Here is a 15,634-nt window from a genome sequence, read left to right as displayed (position 1 = left end):
CTAAGTGGCAAAGCTGAGATTTGAACCCAAGCTCTTTTGATAAAAACTAAGGTACTCAGAACTCCAAAACACAATTAAGTTTTTTGGTTTTTTTTATTTCTATATTAAGCTGGTCACAATTTCCCTTATTAATAAAATGATCTTGTTATTGCTTTGGTAGTTCACATTAATTAACACACTGAATTCCATATCGATTCTTCAGGGCAAGTATAATTATGCCTGTTTTAAAGATGAAGAAATTGAAGTTTAAATATTAATAATAACAGCTAATTCTTTTCTATTGAAGATTTACAAAGGGCTTTATTCAATAGTATTTAAGAATTTTGTATAACCTCACATGGAATTTTTCAGTGGGGGTGTGTGGGGAGGAAGAGGGAGAATCTGGAACTCAAAATTTTAAAAAGAAATGTAAAAAAATTTGTTTTACATGTAACTGTGGTAAAATACGTGTATGTATGTGTGTGTCTGTAATATTATATTCCCCTCTCTCCCCACAATAACCAACCTGCAAGGTAGGTGTAAAATGATTCCCATTTTACAGATCTGGTGAAACTGAGGCAAATATTAGAGTCACATAGCCAATAAGTGTCTGAAGCGGAATTTGATATCAGGTCCCATTCTCATTCTGACGAGGGGAGACAACATGCTTTGGAGTCAAAATTATGTACAGACAATTTCAAAGGAAAACCCTGGCAGTGGGAGGATGGGGGAAGGTTAATAATTTTAGATGGGACAGAGAGAGCTACACACACACTCACACACAAGAACAAAACTATTCAGATCACTATCAGTTGAATGGAGGATGAACTGTAAGGAGCTGTGCATATTCTTTGATCCAGCAGTGTCTCAGTTAGTCCTGTATCCCAAAGAATATAAAAAAGGGAAAAGGACCCACATGTGCAAAAAATGTTTATATCAGCCCTTTTTTGTAAGGAGCTGGAAACTGAGTGGATGTCCATCAGTTGGGGAATGGCTGAATAAATTATGGTATGTGAATGTTATGGAATATTATTGTTCTATAAGAAATGACCAGCAGGGTGATTATAGAAAGATCCGGAGGGACTTAACTGAACTGATGCTAAGAGAAGTAGAGCCAAGAAAACATTATACACAGAAATAAGAAGATTGCATGATAATCAATACAGATGGATCTGGCTCTTTTCAACAGTGAGGAGATTTGGGCCAATTCCAATAGACTTGTGATGGAGAGAGCCATCTGCTCCCAGAGAGAGGACTAAGAAGACTGAATATGGATCACAACATAGTACTTTCACCTTTTTTGTTTTTGTTTGCTTTTTGTTGCCTTTCTCATTTTTTAAATTTTTGATCTGATTTTTCTTGTGATAAATGTGGGAGTGTGTAAAAGAATTGCACAAGTTTAACCTATATTGGATTGCTTGCTGTCTAGGGGAGGGAGGTAAGGGGAAAGGAAGGAGAGAAATTTGTAACAGGATTTTGCAGGGGTGGATGTTGGGAATATCTTTGCATATGTTTTGAAAATAAAAAGCTATTATTATTTTTTTTTAATGTAAGGAAAGACTGTAATGCCACAGTCTCCTTGAACTGCCCTACCTCAGTCATTCTGCCCCAAACCTCAGGCTATCTATCATACCACCCTTCCCTCCTGATCATCAGAATTAATAAGGATAAAAGATCTTATATTTTAGAATATCAGATGCTGCTCCCCATCCTAAATCTATTAGAATATCGTTTCCCCATCAGAATATCAGATAACCTTCCCATGTCTGGTGCCTTTCCATAATGTCACCTCCATCCACTCCCCATTAAGTCATTGTTTATGTCTTCCTATAAAGAACCTCTATATCCCACATTGGAGACTGGATACTTGGAGATGAGAGTCCGATTCAGTAAATTGATTTACTCTCCAATAAATTAAATTATTATAACTCTCTAACCTCTATCTTGCCTCAGTTTCTCCAGCACTATAAGACAAGGCAGAGGAACCAACCAAAAGATTATTAAAATGGCAAATATAAGGTGATGAAGTCCTGCATTAATAGGATGCAATGTAGCGAGACAAGAGAAAGGAACATATATGAGATAATAGAAAGGTAGTAATGACAGAATTTGGCAATAGACTGAATGTAGGAGATAAGGGAAGAGTAGAGAATGATCAAGAGTTTGTAAGCCTAAATAATTGGGAGGATGGCGGTGTGCTCAACAGCCATTGAGAAATTTTGGCAGAAGGCAGGGTTTTGGGAGAAAGGTAATATTCTCTTTTGGACATGTTATTTTTGAGACATGTTTAAGAAATCTAAGATGTTGGAGAATTGAGACAGATTAGGAAAGAAGTTAGAGCTGAAAAAATAGAAATTATAATTGAACTCAGGGAATCTGATCAACCAGTCAGATAGAGAGAGAAGAAAAAAGGTCTGCTGGAGACCAGTTCCAGCAAATATCTGAGAGTGTGAATGAGTATCCAAGGCCAGGTGGAAGACAGGCTTTGCAGTCTCCATTTATTAATCTGAGAGCTAGCATTTATATTCCTTTTAGATTAGTGTTACAAAATTACTAGCTACCTTCCTTACAATTCTTTCCAGGACATTTCCTTAACCAAGAAGATTATCAATACAGAATTGTAAATAGCATAGTTGTGATGCTCATGAACAGAATTGTAAATAATTTTAATACTTATCAATACAAAGCAGAAATTATCATACTAATGTATTTACCTCAAGTATGTCTTCGATTCATTGTATAGTTAAAATGTCTTGTTCCTGTCACATGCATTCTCCATCAAGATTATCCTGAATTTACCAAGTATGTCTTGGATTCATTGTACAGTTAAAATGCCTTGTTCCTGTTACATGCATTTTCCATCAAGATTATCCTGAATTTACCAAGTATGTCTTGGATTCATTGTACAGTTAAAATGCCTTGTTCCTGTCACATGCATTCTCCATCAAGATTATCCTGAATTGTGCCAGTTGATCAATGATGGACAGAAGCAGCTACACCCAAAGAAAGAACACTGGGAAATGAGTGTAAACGGTTTGCATTTTTGTTTTTCTTCCCAGGTTATTTTTACCTTCTGAATCCAATTCTTCCTGTGCAACAAGAGAACTGGTTCTGCACACATATACTGTATCTAGGATATACTGTAATATATTTAACATGTATAAGATTGCTTGCCATTTAGGGGAGGAGGTGGAGGGAGGGAAGGGAAAAGTTGGAACAGAAGTGAGTGCAATGGATGATGTTATAAAAAATTACCCAGGCATATGTTCTGCCAATAAAAAGTTACAATTAAAAAAACAAACAAACAAACAAAAAAACAAATAAAATGTAACCAAGATAAAAAAAAATTTATGCTGAATTTACCAAGTATGTCTTTACAATTTTTAGGGAGATGGTGAGTCAATATGGTTTGAATAGTTTGTCCTAAGGGAGAGTAGGTCTCAAATAATACCTGGACTAGACTTCTGCTGTTCATGGACGTACTGATTCTCTACAGAGGTCCAAAGATAGACCCTTGGGAAATACTAATAGTTAGTGGGTATGAACCGGAAAAAAACCTGGGACAAATAATATAATTTGACAAAGAGTAAAGTGAGAAGTAGGTCATTGGTCACAGAAACAGCAATACTGTAATGCTGAACAACTACAAAAGACTTAGCTAATCAAATGCAGTGATTCAAAACAAATTCCAAAGAACTCATGTGAAAAAATGCTACCCAACTTCAGAGAGAGAATTGATGAACTATGAGGCAAATTGAAACTTTTTTTTACTTTATTTTTCTTGCTTTTAATTGTGAATGAATTATATAAATACATATAGTAAATAATAGGTTAGAAATATATTCTCTTTACATCCTTTCTAATCTCCCTATTTATGTTATTTACATTCATAATAATTATAAATATTAATTATATTAATTAATAGTCAATCAACATTAGTATATTGATATATTTAATAATTATTATATTACTTTATATATAATAATATTTTTATGTTAATATGAATTATTATTAAAAATAAAAATGGTTAGGAAAAAATAGGTTAGAAATATGTTCTCTTTGCATGCATTTTAATTACCCTATTTGTTTCAAGCAAAGATCATATCTTACTTAGCTCTGAAGTACATAGTAGGTACTTAGTAAATGTAGGCTGGATTTGTTAAATGTCTTCCGTTTTCCATAAAGTGAGGATAATCAAAGTTTCCTTTTTAGTTCTAACAGTTTATGATTCCAGAAGTTTGAGGAAAGAGCAGATACAGATAAGTATTCTATAAAAGCTATAAAAACTCTGAGCCCCTAGCATTGCCCTCCTGCCTTGGTAGTCTTGACATTGAGAATTTGGAACTAGCTCCATACACTAATTACTATGAAGAATGAAGAAAAAGTACTTTCCTAGGTAAGATTTTGATCGTTGGAGATAGCTGGTGGTTTACTAGTTAGGGCACTGGGCCTGAAGTGAGAAGATCCGAGTTCAAATAAAGCCTACTCATTAGCTGTATGACTAGGAAAGTAACGTTACTGTTTGCCTCAGTTTCCTCATCTGTAAAATGAATTAGAAAAGAAACAGAAAATCATTCCAGTAGCTTTGCCAAGAAAACCAAACCAAACCCTAACGAGGTCACAAAGAATTGGACATGACTGAAGAACTTACTCAAGAAAAATAGCACTTTCCCAGGATTGTTGTGAGCATCAAATGAATAATAATTTTATAATACCTCAACACAATGCCTGGCACAAAGTAACTGCTATATAAAAGTTAGCTATCCAGATGATTTCAGAAAAGCCTGAAAAAACTTACATGAACAGAATCAAGGGAACATCATGCACAGTAACAGCAAGACTGTTCCAATCAATTATTATGGTCTTGGCTCTTTTCAATAAAGTGGCAATTCCAATATACTTGTGATGGTATATGCCATCTGCATTTCAGAGAGAGAACTATGGAGATTGAATGTGGATCAAAACATAGTTTTTCACCATTTTTGTTGCTTGCTTTTTTTTCCTTTCTCAAGTTTTTTTTTTTTTAATTTGATTTTTCATGCACAGCATAATGAATATGAAAATATATTAAGAAGAATTGCACATATTTAATCTATGTTAGACTGCTTGCCATTTTGGGGAAAGGAGAGAGAAGGAGAGAGGGGAAAAAATTTGGAACCCAAGGTGTTTTTTTTTCTTTGTTGTTGTTTGTTTGTTTTGTTTTTATTCTAAATTTTATTTTATTTAATAATAACTTTGTATTGACAGAATCCATGCCAGGGTAATTTTTTACAACATTATCTCTTGCGCTCGCTTATGTTTTGTTTTTTCCCCTCCTTCCCTCCACCCCCCCTCCCCCAAGATGGCAAGCAGTCCTATATATGTTAAATATGTTGCAGTATATCCTAGATATAATACATATTTGCAGAAGCAAACAATTCTCCTGTTGCACAGGCAGAATTGGATTCAGAAGGTAAAAATAACTCGGGAAGAAAATCAAAAATGCAAATAGTTCACATTTGTTTCTCAGTGTTCTTTCTTTGGGTGTAGCTGTTTCTGTCCATCATTTATCCACTGAAACTCAGTTAGGTCTCTTTGTCATAGAAATCCACTTCCATCAGAAGTACACATCCTCATACAATATCGTTGTCGAAGTGTATAATGATCTCCTGGTTCTGCTCATTTCACTTAGCATCAGTCCATGTAGGTCTCGCCAAGCCTCTCTGTATTCATCCTGCTGGTCATTTCTTACAGAACAATAATATTCCATAACATTCATATACCACAATTTACCCAGCCATTCTCCAATTGATGGGCATCCATTCATTTTCCAGTTTCTAGCCACTACAGAACCCAAGGTTTTGCAAAGGTGAATGTTAAAAACCATCTTTGAATGTATTTGGAAAAATAAAAGACTATTAAAAGAAATAAAAGTTAGCTATCACTTAACCTGTTTGCCTCCATTATAAAATGGGAATAATAATAGTACCTAGTTCCCAGGTTTATTGTGAGGATCAAATGAAAAAGCATTTAGCACAATATTTGGCACATGGACAGTATTTAATAAATATTTATTCCCTTCTCTTTTCAGAGTAAAGTATAGGATCCTATAGGATCCTAGTTTGACTGAGCATGAGGTTTGGGGTGAGGGGAAATACTGACCCTCTTGGAATTGCAGAATCTCTTTAAAAGTTTCTTCTTGTAGTAGGGGATTTTGTGATAGTGAATTCACTTAAATATCTGAGCCCCTTCAGTACTATCACAAAGGCCTACTTAATAGTCTGATAGAAGTAATAAACAGTCCTTGGGCTCCTGAGAAAAGGAAATAATTCAGAAACTTTAAATCTTGAGGTGTTGGTTTATTTAAGAGTATTTAAGTTGTCTCAAAGATTTTTAGACAGTTTGAATTGTTTTAAAACACCTAATAACTTAAGGGATTATCATGAATGTGAAATACACGATTAGAGAGGAATGTTTAAATATGTAAAATTTCACATCACCACATTATCAGTGGTTTTCTCATAAATTCCAGTGCTAAAAGATTCATCTAAAGCCAGATTCTAACTAATATGATATAATTAACTAGAGAGTCAAAAAGAAGTAGGTTCACTTAACCCCTGGAGCCTCAATTTCTCCATTTATTAAATAAAATAAAACGGATATAGTACCTGCCTCACAGATCAAATGAGTTTAGTAAGTTTATCAAGTTTCTACTATGTGCCAGGCACTGAACTTAGTGCTTTATAAATGTCTTTAAAACATTGTAAATGTTATTAGCAGTCACGTTATCGGCATTATTCTTCACACATATATTGCACATTGGACTATACATGATGGTATATATGACCAAATATTTAACGCAAACTTTACAGTAAGGTACATTGTATATGGTATATAAAGATAAAATTCAGGTTCTCTTTTCTTGGAGGCCCAAAAATTTTTACATGAATTTTATAGAAGCTCAGGGCACTTCACCACAACTCCTGTGTTATGAAAGGGATAATTGTAGAGGTTGCCCCCAAGCTGGGATATGTAAGATAAATGAAAAGTAGTAAGGGGTGTGATATGTTTGAAAAAAAAGAGATTTAGGTCAATGTTGCACAGGGATATCTTTCCAAGGACATTTTCCCTAGATTACATATGTGGTTCTATATTTAGCTATAAATTATACATGACACATACATATGTATAGCATGCATACACATGTCACATATATATGTAACATCTACCTATGTATAAACAGTTATCTTTTTCTCATCGTAGCTTTGATAGTGCAAAATGATATGACTAAATATGGGAATTTTGTGGGGAGTTTTGCAGAAGCTACAGATAACATGTGAAGGCCAGCTAATGACACAGAGCCTATGACCAAATATATAACCCAAATTTTGCAAAAAGATACTGTAAAAATCCCATAAAAGAAAAAGGGAAAAGTTCAGACTTTTCTAGTATTAGTTTAATTTGTCTCTAGTATTAAGGGAAAGCCAACAAATTTTATGTGGATTTTCAGATCAAGGGGAGCAGGGAGGCAAGAGGCAAGCCGCAAAATCTAACTACACACACACACACACACACACACACACACACACACACACACACACACACATCTATGAAATGTTGTGAAAATGCCTTTCCCCAACTCCTGGCTCATCACTTTAACGAGATTCTATTCATAGTTTTTTTACCTAAAAAAGAAAGTCAGAGACAAATCAAACAGAACTTCAAATTACAAAGTACAATCACTTTATTTGATAGGCAACATGATATTATATAACTATTTTCCAAATTAAGGGAACTGAACCTCTGAGAAGTCAATTGACTTCTTTATGATCTACATAGCGAGCAAGTTATCTGTGGAGGGATTTGAACTCTGTGTCTCCTGATTCCAAGTCCAGTGAAGCTCCATACATACCTTCCTGTCAAATGGCATCATTTTTAGTATAGTAAAGTATTTACTTATTATAGTAAATTGCCTGGGACCACTGATAAATTCATTGATTTGCCAAGCATGTTAAAGGAAGGATTTAAACCCATTCTGTTCACTAATTTTACTTTGTTTTGGGGGACGAGGAGGAAGGAAATCAGGGTTAAGTGACTTATCCAAGGTTAGTAAGTCTGAGGACATATTTGTGACGCATGTCCTCCTGACTCCAAGGATGTCCTCTATCCCTTCTGCCAGTTAGCTGCCCCAAGGATGAAGAAATTGAGATTCAAGGAGAACAAGGGAGTTACTTCCCAAGGTCCCGTGGAAAATACACATCTGAGGTATTCAGATCCCTCAACTTCAGAGTAAGCACATATGTCATCATAATCTACTGGATGAGAACCCATGGTTATTTAACTCCCAGTTTAGGAGACTTCTTTTGACTAAAAATTAGATAATAGTATTAAATAATAATAGTATCCCAATTTGGTTCATTCTTAACCATGCCATGCTATCCACTTGAATGTACATTGCTATGCGCTCTTACCTACATAGAATGCCAGTAAAAAACACTTAACCTAGTGTAAAGTATTAACATGAAGGGACACATTCATGTGAATACTCAGGGACAACTTGGCAATTCTATAATCATTGCTATCGTTACTAATATTTATTTTTCCACAACAAAATGACTTGAGAAAAAGATTGAGAATCTGGATTTTCTTTCTTTAACCACATTTGAAAGTGTCAGTTGTTTTTCCCTTTTACATGATAACCTTGTCCTATGACCAACCACAAGGATATATACAAGCTAAAAAAAGTGTCGGAGCCTCTTTTCACTGTGAATGTGGTTTGATGTCAAGCCAGTTATCAGAAGTGCCAGTTTACTAAAGGAAAGGAATCCCCAGCTTTTATCTCACACTCACACCAGCACTTTTCTATTGAAAACAAAACAAAAATCCCAAGTTTTTTCATTACTTCAAAAACAAAACAACTTGTAGATGAGGCAAATAGCACTGGTTAATCCTTGCTAACTTCCCCTTTAGTTGTTAAGTTTGAGTATTTTTATGGCTATTTAAGCTCTGGAATTGGAGGAGAGGGAAAAGGTTTAATCACAATCAAGAAATGGTTTCTTAGGAATCCAACTATCACAATTTCATACTATGCTAGAGAATAATCCCAACACAGATTATTTGATAACGATGCTACTGAAACAGCTAACAATAAACAATATATTTAACAAGATAAACAAGTTTATCTTTTAAAATGTTTGTGGAAATTATAAGAATCTCAAATGCAAAAAATCCAAATACAAATTTTATGCATCTGGAATTTAAAGCTAGGAGGGACTTTAACTCCAAGCCTCTCATTTTACAGATGAAGAACTGAAGTCCAACACTCAGATAGCAAGTAACAGAAGCAAACCCAGCAGCTAGGTGGCGCAGTAGATATAGTGCAGGCTCTGGTGTCAAGAGAAACTGAGTTCAAATTCAGTCTCTGACTTAGTAGCTATGACCCTGAGAATGTTCATTAAATCCAATTTGCCTTTGTAAAGTGAACTGGAATAGGAAATGGAAAACCACTTCAGTATAACTGCCAAGAAAACCCCTCCTAGAGGTATAAGGAGTCAGATTCCACAATAAGAAAAAGCAGAATTTGAACCCAGGTTTTCTGATTCTAAATAAGGTTTATTCGGCTATACCATATCTTCCTCTACAGGGTGAAGAGCCCATGAAAAAAAAATTCTAATAAGAAATTTGGTTTTAACATTAAACTGTGGCTATTTTTTATTTTTAGGGTAATTAAGACCATCAATTGGGTTAAAGCCTATTATTACTTAATACAATTATCTGATTTGTAGTAAAGGGAAATTTCTTAAACTGGGAGTAGAACAATCTTGGGTTCTAGATTATAGTGACATATATGCTCCCTCTAGAGTTGAAAGACCTGGATTCAAATCCTGAATCAGATATGTATTGTCCATATGATTAAGGCAAATAAATCCCTTAACCTCCTGGGGCCTCAGTAACTAAATGACATGATAGAATACTGCCTTGGGGTAAGGGAGATCAGAATTCAGATCTATCTGTGTGACCCTGGGCCAATCACTTGACCTTGATTATCTTTAAAAAAAAAAAAAAAAAAAAGATGACCTCTGGATTCTTTCCAGTTCTTGGCCAGTCTTTGGTAATAATCTTTGGGATGATCAAATTTCCCTTACATTTATCCCATAGAATTAAGTATGTTAACTTACTAAAAGTCTGTTTCAGAATAGTTCTGTGGAAAGAGCACCATTTTGGAGTTAGAGAACTTGACTTTTCCACTATGGGATTTTAAGCAGGTGAGTTAACCTTCATTAAATTTGGGTTTTCTTATTTATAAAATGAGGGCGTTAGAATAGATAGCTTGAATTCCCTTCCAGCTTTAAGTCACTAAAACTAATAGAAAGTAAAAAGCAAAATTACCTAAACTCTATAAATGCAAGGTACAGATCATGATATGGCCCTTGCCTTTATAAATAGGCTATTTTAAAAACAGAATTTGTGGAGCACATTACCGCTATAACTTCCCATCCAGCTTTCTTGAATAATTTTTAGGACATCAGGCTAATTAAGCAATACTTGAAACAGGAAGATTGCTGACATTAATTAATCTAATACTCTAAATTTAAACAAGAACTGAAACCTCTGAGTTCCTTTTCATCGTAAGTTGACATCAAGGGTTCTATTAAAATAAGCCAACGGAAACAGAAAAGACATTTTATATTCTACTCGGAGAACTTCAGCAAAAGAACTCAAGACATTCTGATTAGAATGGGAGCGGTAAAAGGTACTGACAATAACTGAGCTACTAACATCTTTCCCCACGACAAGTAACAAGAAACATTTTACAATTTAATACAAACCAATATTTTCATTTACATATTCATTCTTGTCTTGAACAAGACCAATTTCTTTTTTCTTTCTTTTTTTTTGAGACAAGAGATGAGCAGGGTTTGGAATGGAGAGTTTAAAAGAACTAGAGAGAAGGAAGAGAATGATGGATCCCTACCTGACACCGATTTCCCAATACTGTGTAAGTAAGTTATAGAAGTGTAGCTTTGGGCAACCTCCTTCAAAAAAGCTTCCATTGCATCTTGGTGATGATATTTGAAGTCCAACGCGGCCACCAAAGGTACCCAGAATCCCAGGCACAGGTACAAAAGAAGATCCATGTTTTAGGATGAAAATGCTACAATGAATTAAAAAAAAAAAGTCAGTCTAGAAGAAACTGGGGAAGAGGGAAGAAGTTACTAGCCCTTTGCAAAGATCCTGGGTTACGCTAGGAGCATCATTCAGCAATTCAATTCGGTTCCCTTCAGTACCGTTCAATTCAGAAAGGGTCAATTCAGTTCAGTTGAGGTCAGTTCAATCTCATTCATCCAAATTCACTTCAGTTCAATAAGCATTTGTAGCTACGACCTTCCTTACAAGTTTGGTTCTAAGAACATCCTCCACCCGCTTCACTTGGCGAGTGAGCGTGGGGAGCTTGCAGGCACTGTCCCAGCAGTCTACTCCTCCCAAACCTCTCTTACCTCCCGCAGTGCCCCCAACAGCTGCAGCAGCTGCGCCCCGGCTCAGGCGCTTGCCGTCCCGCAAGCAGCAGCTGCTCCCGGACACCTCTTGTAGCCCTAAGACTGGGCTAGTCGGCCGGCTGGCCCCGCCCCGCTGGCTCCGAGCGACGTCTCCATTGTCCAGTCAGGAGCTCCGCCGCCAGACCCTGCTCCTCCCCCCTTTCCTCAGTCCTTCCTCCATACACACCTCTCCAGAATCCCTCCTTTCTCCGTTCCTAGGTCTCGTGGGCGCCGGCTTTCTCACCTGTGCAAGTTTCTGCAGGAGCCAGGGGAGGAGGAGGAAAAGGCAGCCGAAGGCTCCGTGCTGTCATGCACAAGCTGCTTGGCCCCAGCCCCTCCGCCTGGCTTGCGCTGTCCCGGACGCACCGCGGAGATAGGTGCCTTCTGTGGGTTTCCTAAAAGTGCGTGTTTTTGCTGCAGGAAAAAAAAGTCAGCACGGATGTGTGGTCCTCGCAAACTCCACTATCATCATCCTCTCTGCTTCTTGTTACTGTGGGACTGGTGGGGGACAGGAGCCGGGGGAAGGGGGGACACCGAACTTGGGCTGGGAGCTCCATGAACTCAACCAGCTTCCTAGTGACTAAAACTCTGCTCCAATTTCCAAGAAACTTTAGTGCGTGTTCCTGACTTACTTTATTTTTATTTTTATTTTTTTAATTAATTTATTTTTTTTTTTGGCTGAGGCAATTGGAGTCACACAACTAGGAAGTGGTAAGTATCTGAGGTCGTATTTGAACTCAGGTCCTCCTGACTTGAGGGCTGGTGCTCTATCCGCTGCACCATTCCTGACTTACTTTAAAAGTAGACAGACGCAATAGCTGTATGGGTCCTAGAATTTCTTTGTATCTGTCTCTTTGGTCTCCTAGAGAAAGCATGCCGACCTCCTCTGTAGGACAAAACCCATGCTAGCAAATTAGTTCAATCCAAGAGTTCAGGTTTCTCAAGTTTCTTGGAAGTTTTTTTTTTTTTTAAATCTAACCAAAACAAAAGTCCTCGTCTCATCATCTCTTCGCCCCCCTACTCAATTGGATATTGTTGCACAGCCCAGCATTATAAAATTTTGCATGTAGGGTATAACAAACTAAGAACTCTTATCTTCCAAAATTGCAAAACGTGAGGGTTTTTTCCCCCTTAATTTTTGCTATAATCTATACACAAAATGCTTTGCGCATTTGGAAAGTTTTTTTTTTTTTTTGTTGTTGTTGGTAGCGAATGCCAAAGAAATAGTAATCTTTGGGGAAGCTTTACACGGTGAATCGGAGAAGGTGATTCAGTTTCTTTGCAGCTTTGGGAATTACCTGGAGAGTGTATGGTCTTGAAACGCGGATCTGGTATGCATTCTCAGCATTCTGGGATTCTCCATTTGAATTTGAATAGCGCCAATCCATACCTCCCTCTCCCCCGCCCCCACCACACACAGACTTTTATTGAGCCCTGTGGGGTGCAATGACACACCGAAGAGGAGGGCGGGTTGGGGTGTGAGGTTGCGAAAATATGTTGGTTCCACACTCCAATACCATTTTGCACCTGGGCCTTGAGTAGTTTGGAAGTGAGGAAAGATAGTACCTAACGTGACCGATCAGAAAGCCAAAAATTGTATATCTGGACCAGAGTGCACTAATTAGAGATTCTCCTGGATTAGCAAATAGGTTTAGGTAGACAGTCCACTTGATCCCTCACAATTTAGTGTCAATTGCTTTAATAAGATCCCAATCATTTATTTAAGGGGAGGATCAGTGTAAGGTGGAGGCAAAGGGAAGGGACTGGAAGGGAGGAAAAAAGGACGAAGAAGAGAAGAGACTTCATTCTGGCTTCCTTGCCCAGAGGCAAGTTACTCTCCATTCTTATAGGTATCTTGAGAGCCCTTTTCCCTTGAAACTTAGAGTCATAGATAATCAGGCAATGAGACCACACCATAGGATGGCCCACAAATAGGTTTTATAGGGAAATTTTAGGGACATTACTGGGATTTCTACAGAAAAAAGATTGTGCAACTTGGAGACAGAAGTCCAGTTACACAAGGATAGACCCTAGTAGAGAAAAAGGACAAGTTAGGTTCAGAAAGATTGGAGATCGAGAACAAAATAATTGAGGAACTGTATCAAGAATAGTATGAGAGGTATTCAATGATAATAAAGAGGAGAAATTGTGTGGGATTAACTGAGTGAAGACCCTCTCATGGAAATATGTCCTAATTATGACTTCAGACTTTGTAAGAAGAAGTGGAGCTATAAAAAAGCTGCAAGTGTTCAATGAACATTCCCCTCTTGTTTCCCACCACCTCTTAATTAGCATTTATACACTATTTTTTCCTAAGGCAATTGGGGTTAAGTGACTTGCCCAGGGTCACATAGCTGGGAAGTATTAAGTGTCAGAGGTCAAATTTGAACTCAGGTCCTCCTGGCTTCAAGACTGGTGTTCTATCCTCTACACCACCTAGCTGCCCCTAAGTGCTTCTTTTAAAGATGATGATAGCTTTGAATTCTCTCATCTGAAGATATCTGCTAGTATAGCAGTTCTCTAGGGAAATTTAAATTGAGTTTATTATTATTGACTTGTATTCTTTAATTTCTGGAATAGATTTCCGGGTTTAGCCTGGATTCTCCCAAACAATGGAAGAAAAGGTTAAGGAGGGGCTTCTGTTCTATTTAAACTTGTGTTTTGCAGTTTGTGTTTTGCACTCCTTTTACTGACAAACATCTTGTCATAGGGGATATGTCTTTTCTCACAAGCTTGTAATAAACCTCCTTTTTTTGCTTTTTCTTACTTTGAGAGTCTCTGATTTTTTTTAAAAAAATAACTTTTTATTGACAGAAGCCATGCCAGGGTAATTTTTTACATTATCTCTTGTACTCACTTCTGTTCCGACTTATTCCCCTTCCTCCCTCCACTTCCTCCCCAGATGGCAAGCAGTCCTATACATGTTAGATATGTCCCAGTATAACCTAGATACAATATATGTGTGCAGAACCGAACAGTTCTCTTGTTGCACAAGAAAAAAATGGATTCAGAAGGTAAAAATAACCCGGGAAGAAAAACAACAATGCAAACAGTTTACATTCATTTCCCAGTGTTCTTTCTTTGGGTGTAGTTGCTTCTGTCCATCCTTGATCAATTGAAACTGAGGTAGATCTTCTCTTAGTCAAAGAAATCCACTTCTACCAGAATACATCCTCATATTGTATCATTGTTGAGGTGTATAATGATCTCCTGGTTCTGCTCATTTCACTCAGCATCAGTTCATGTAAGTCTCTCCAAGCCTCTCTGTATTCATCCTGCTGGTCATTTCTTACAGAACAATAATATTCCATAACATTCATATGCCACAATTTACCCAGCCATTCTCCAATTGATGGGCATCCATTAATTTTCCAGTTTCTAGCCACTACAAACAGGGCTGCCACAAAAATTTTGGCACATACAGGTCCCTTTCCCTCCTTTAAGATCTCTTTAAGACATAACTCCAGTTGAAACACTGCTGGATCAAAGGATGTGCACATTTTGATAACTTTTTGGGCATAATTCCAGATTGCTCTCCAGAATGGTTGGATCCGTTCACAACTCCACCAACAATACATCAGTGTCCCAGTTTTCCCGCATTCCCTCCAACATTCATCATTATTTTTCCTCTGTCATCTTAGCCAATCTGACTGGTGTGTAGTGGTATCTCAGAGTTGTCTTAATTTGCATTTCTCTGATCAATAGTGATTTGGAACACTTTCATATGAGTGGAAATAGTTTCAATTTCATCATCTGAAAATTGTCTGTTCATATCCTTTGACCATTAATCAATTGGAGAATGGCTTGATTTCTTATAAATCAGAGTCAGTTCTCTATATATTTTGGAAATGAGGCCTTTATCAGAACCTTTAACTGTGAAGATGTTTTCCAGTTTATTGCTTCCCTTCTAATCTTGTTTGCATTAGTTTTGTTTGTACAAAGGCTTTTTAATTTGATATAATCAAAATTTTCTATTTTGTGATCAATAATGCTCTCTAGTTCATCTTTGGTCACAAATTTCTTCCTCCTCCACAAGTCTGAAAGGTAAACTATCCTATGTTCCTCTAATTTATTTATAATCTCCTTCTTTATGCCTAAATCATAGACCCATTTTGATCTTATCTTGGTATACAGTGTTA

General features: G+C 36.9%; 1 protein-coding gene across 1 annotated transcript in view; it reads right to left on the bottom strand.

Moving 5' to 3' along the window:
* CPM (carboxypeptidase M) overlaps positions 1-11,558 on the bottom strand; it is a 72,644-nt gene extending 61,086 nt beyond the window's left edge. The window contains exons 1-2 of the mRNA XM_052001037.1: positions 11,457-11,558; positions 10,934-11,113 (exon numbers count right to left, since the gene is read on the bottom strand). Of these exons, the coding sequence (XP_051856997.1) occupies positions 10,934-11,096 (163 nt within the window). The 5' untranslated portion in view covers positions 11,097-11,113; positions 11,457-11,558. The remainder of the gene's footprint in view (positions 1-10,933; positions 11,114-11,456) is intronic.
* Between the last annotated feature and the right edge of the window lie 4,076 nt (positions 11,559-15,634).

The sequence above is a fragment of the Antechinus flavipes genome, chromosome 5 (assembly GCF_016432865.1).
Source record: "Antechinus flavipes isolate AdamAnt ecotype Samford, QLD, Australia chromosome 5, AdamAnt_v2, whole genome shotgun sequence".
Lineage (NCBI taxonomy): Eukaryota > Metazoa > Chordata > Mammalia > Dasyuromorphia > Dasyuridae > Antechinus > Antechinus flavipes.
This window is presented reverse-complemented; position numbering and strand designations above follow the sequence as displayed.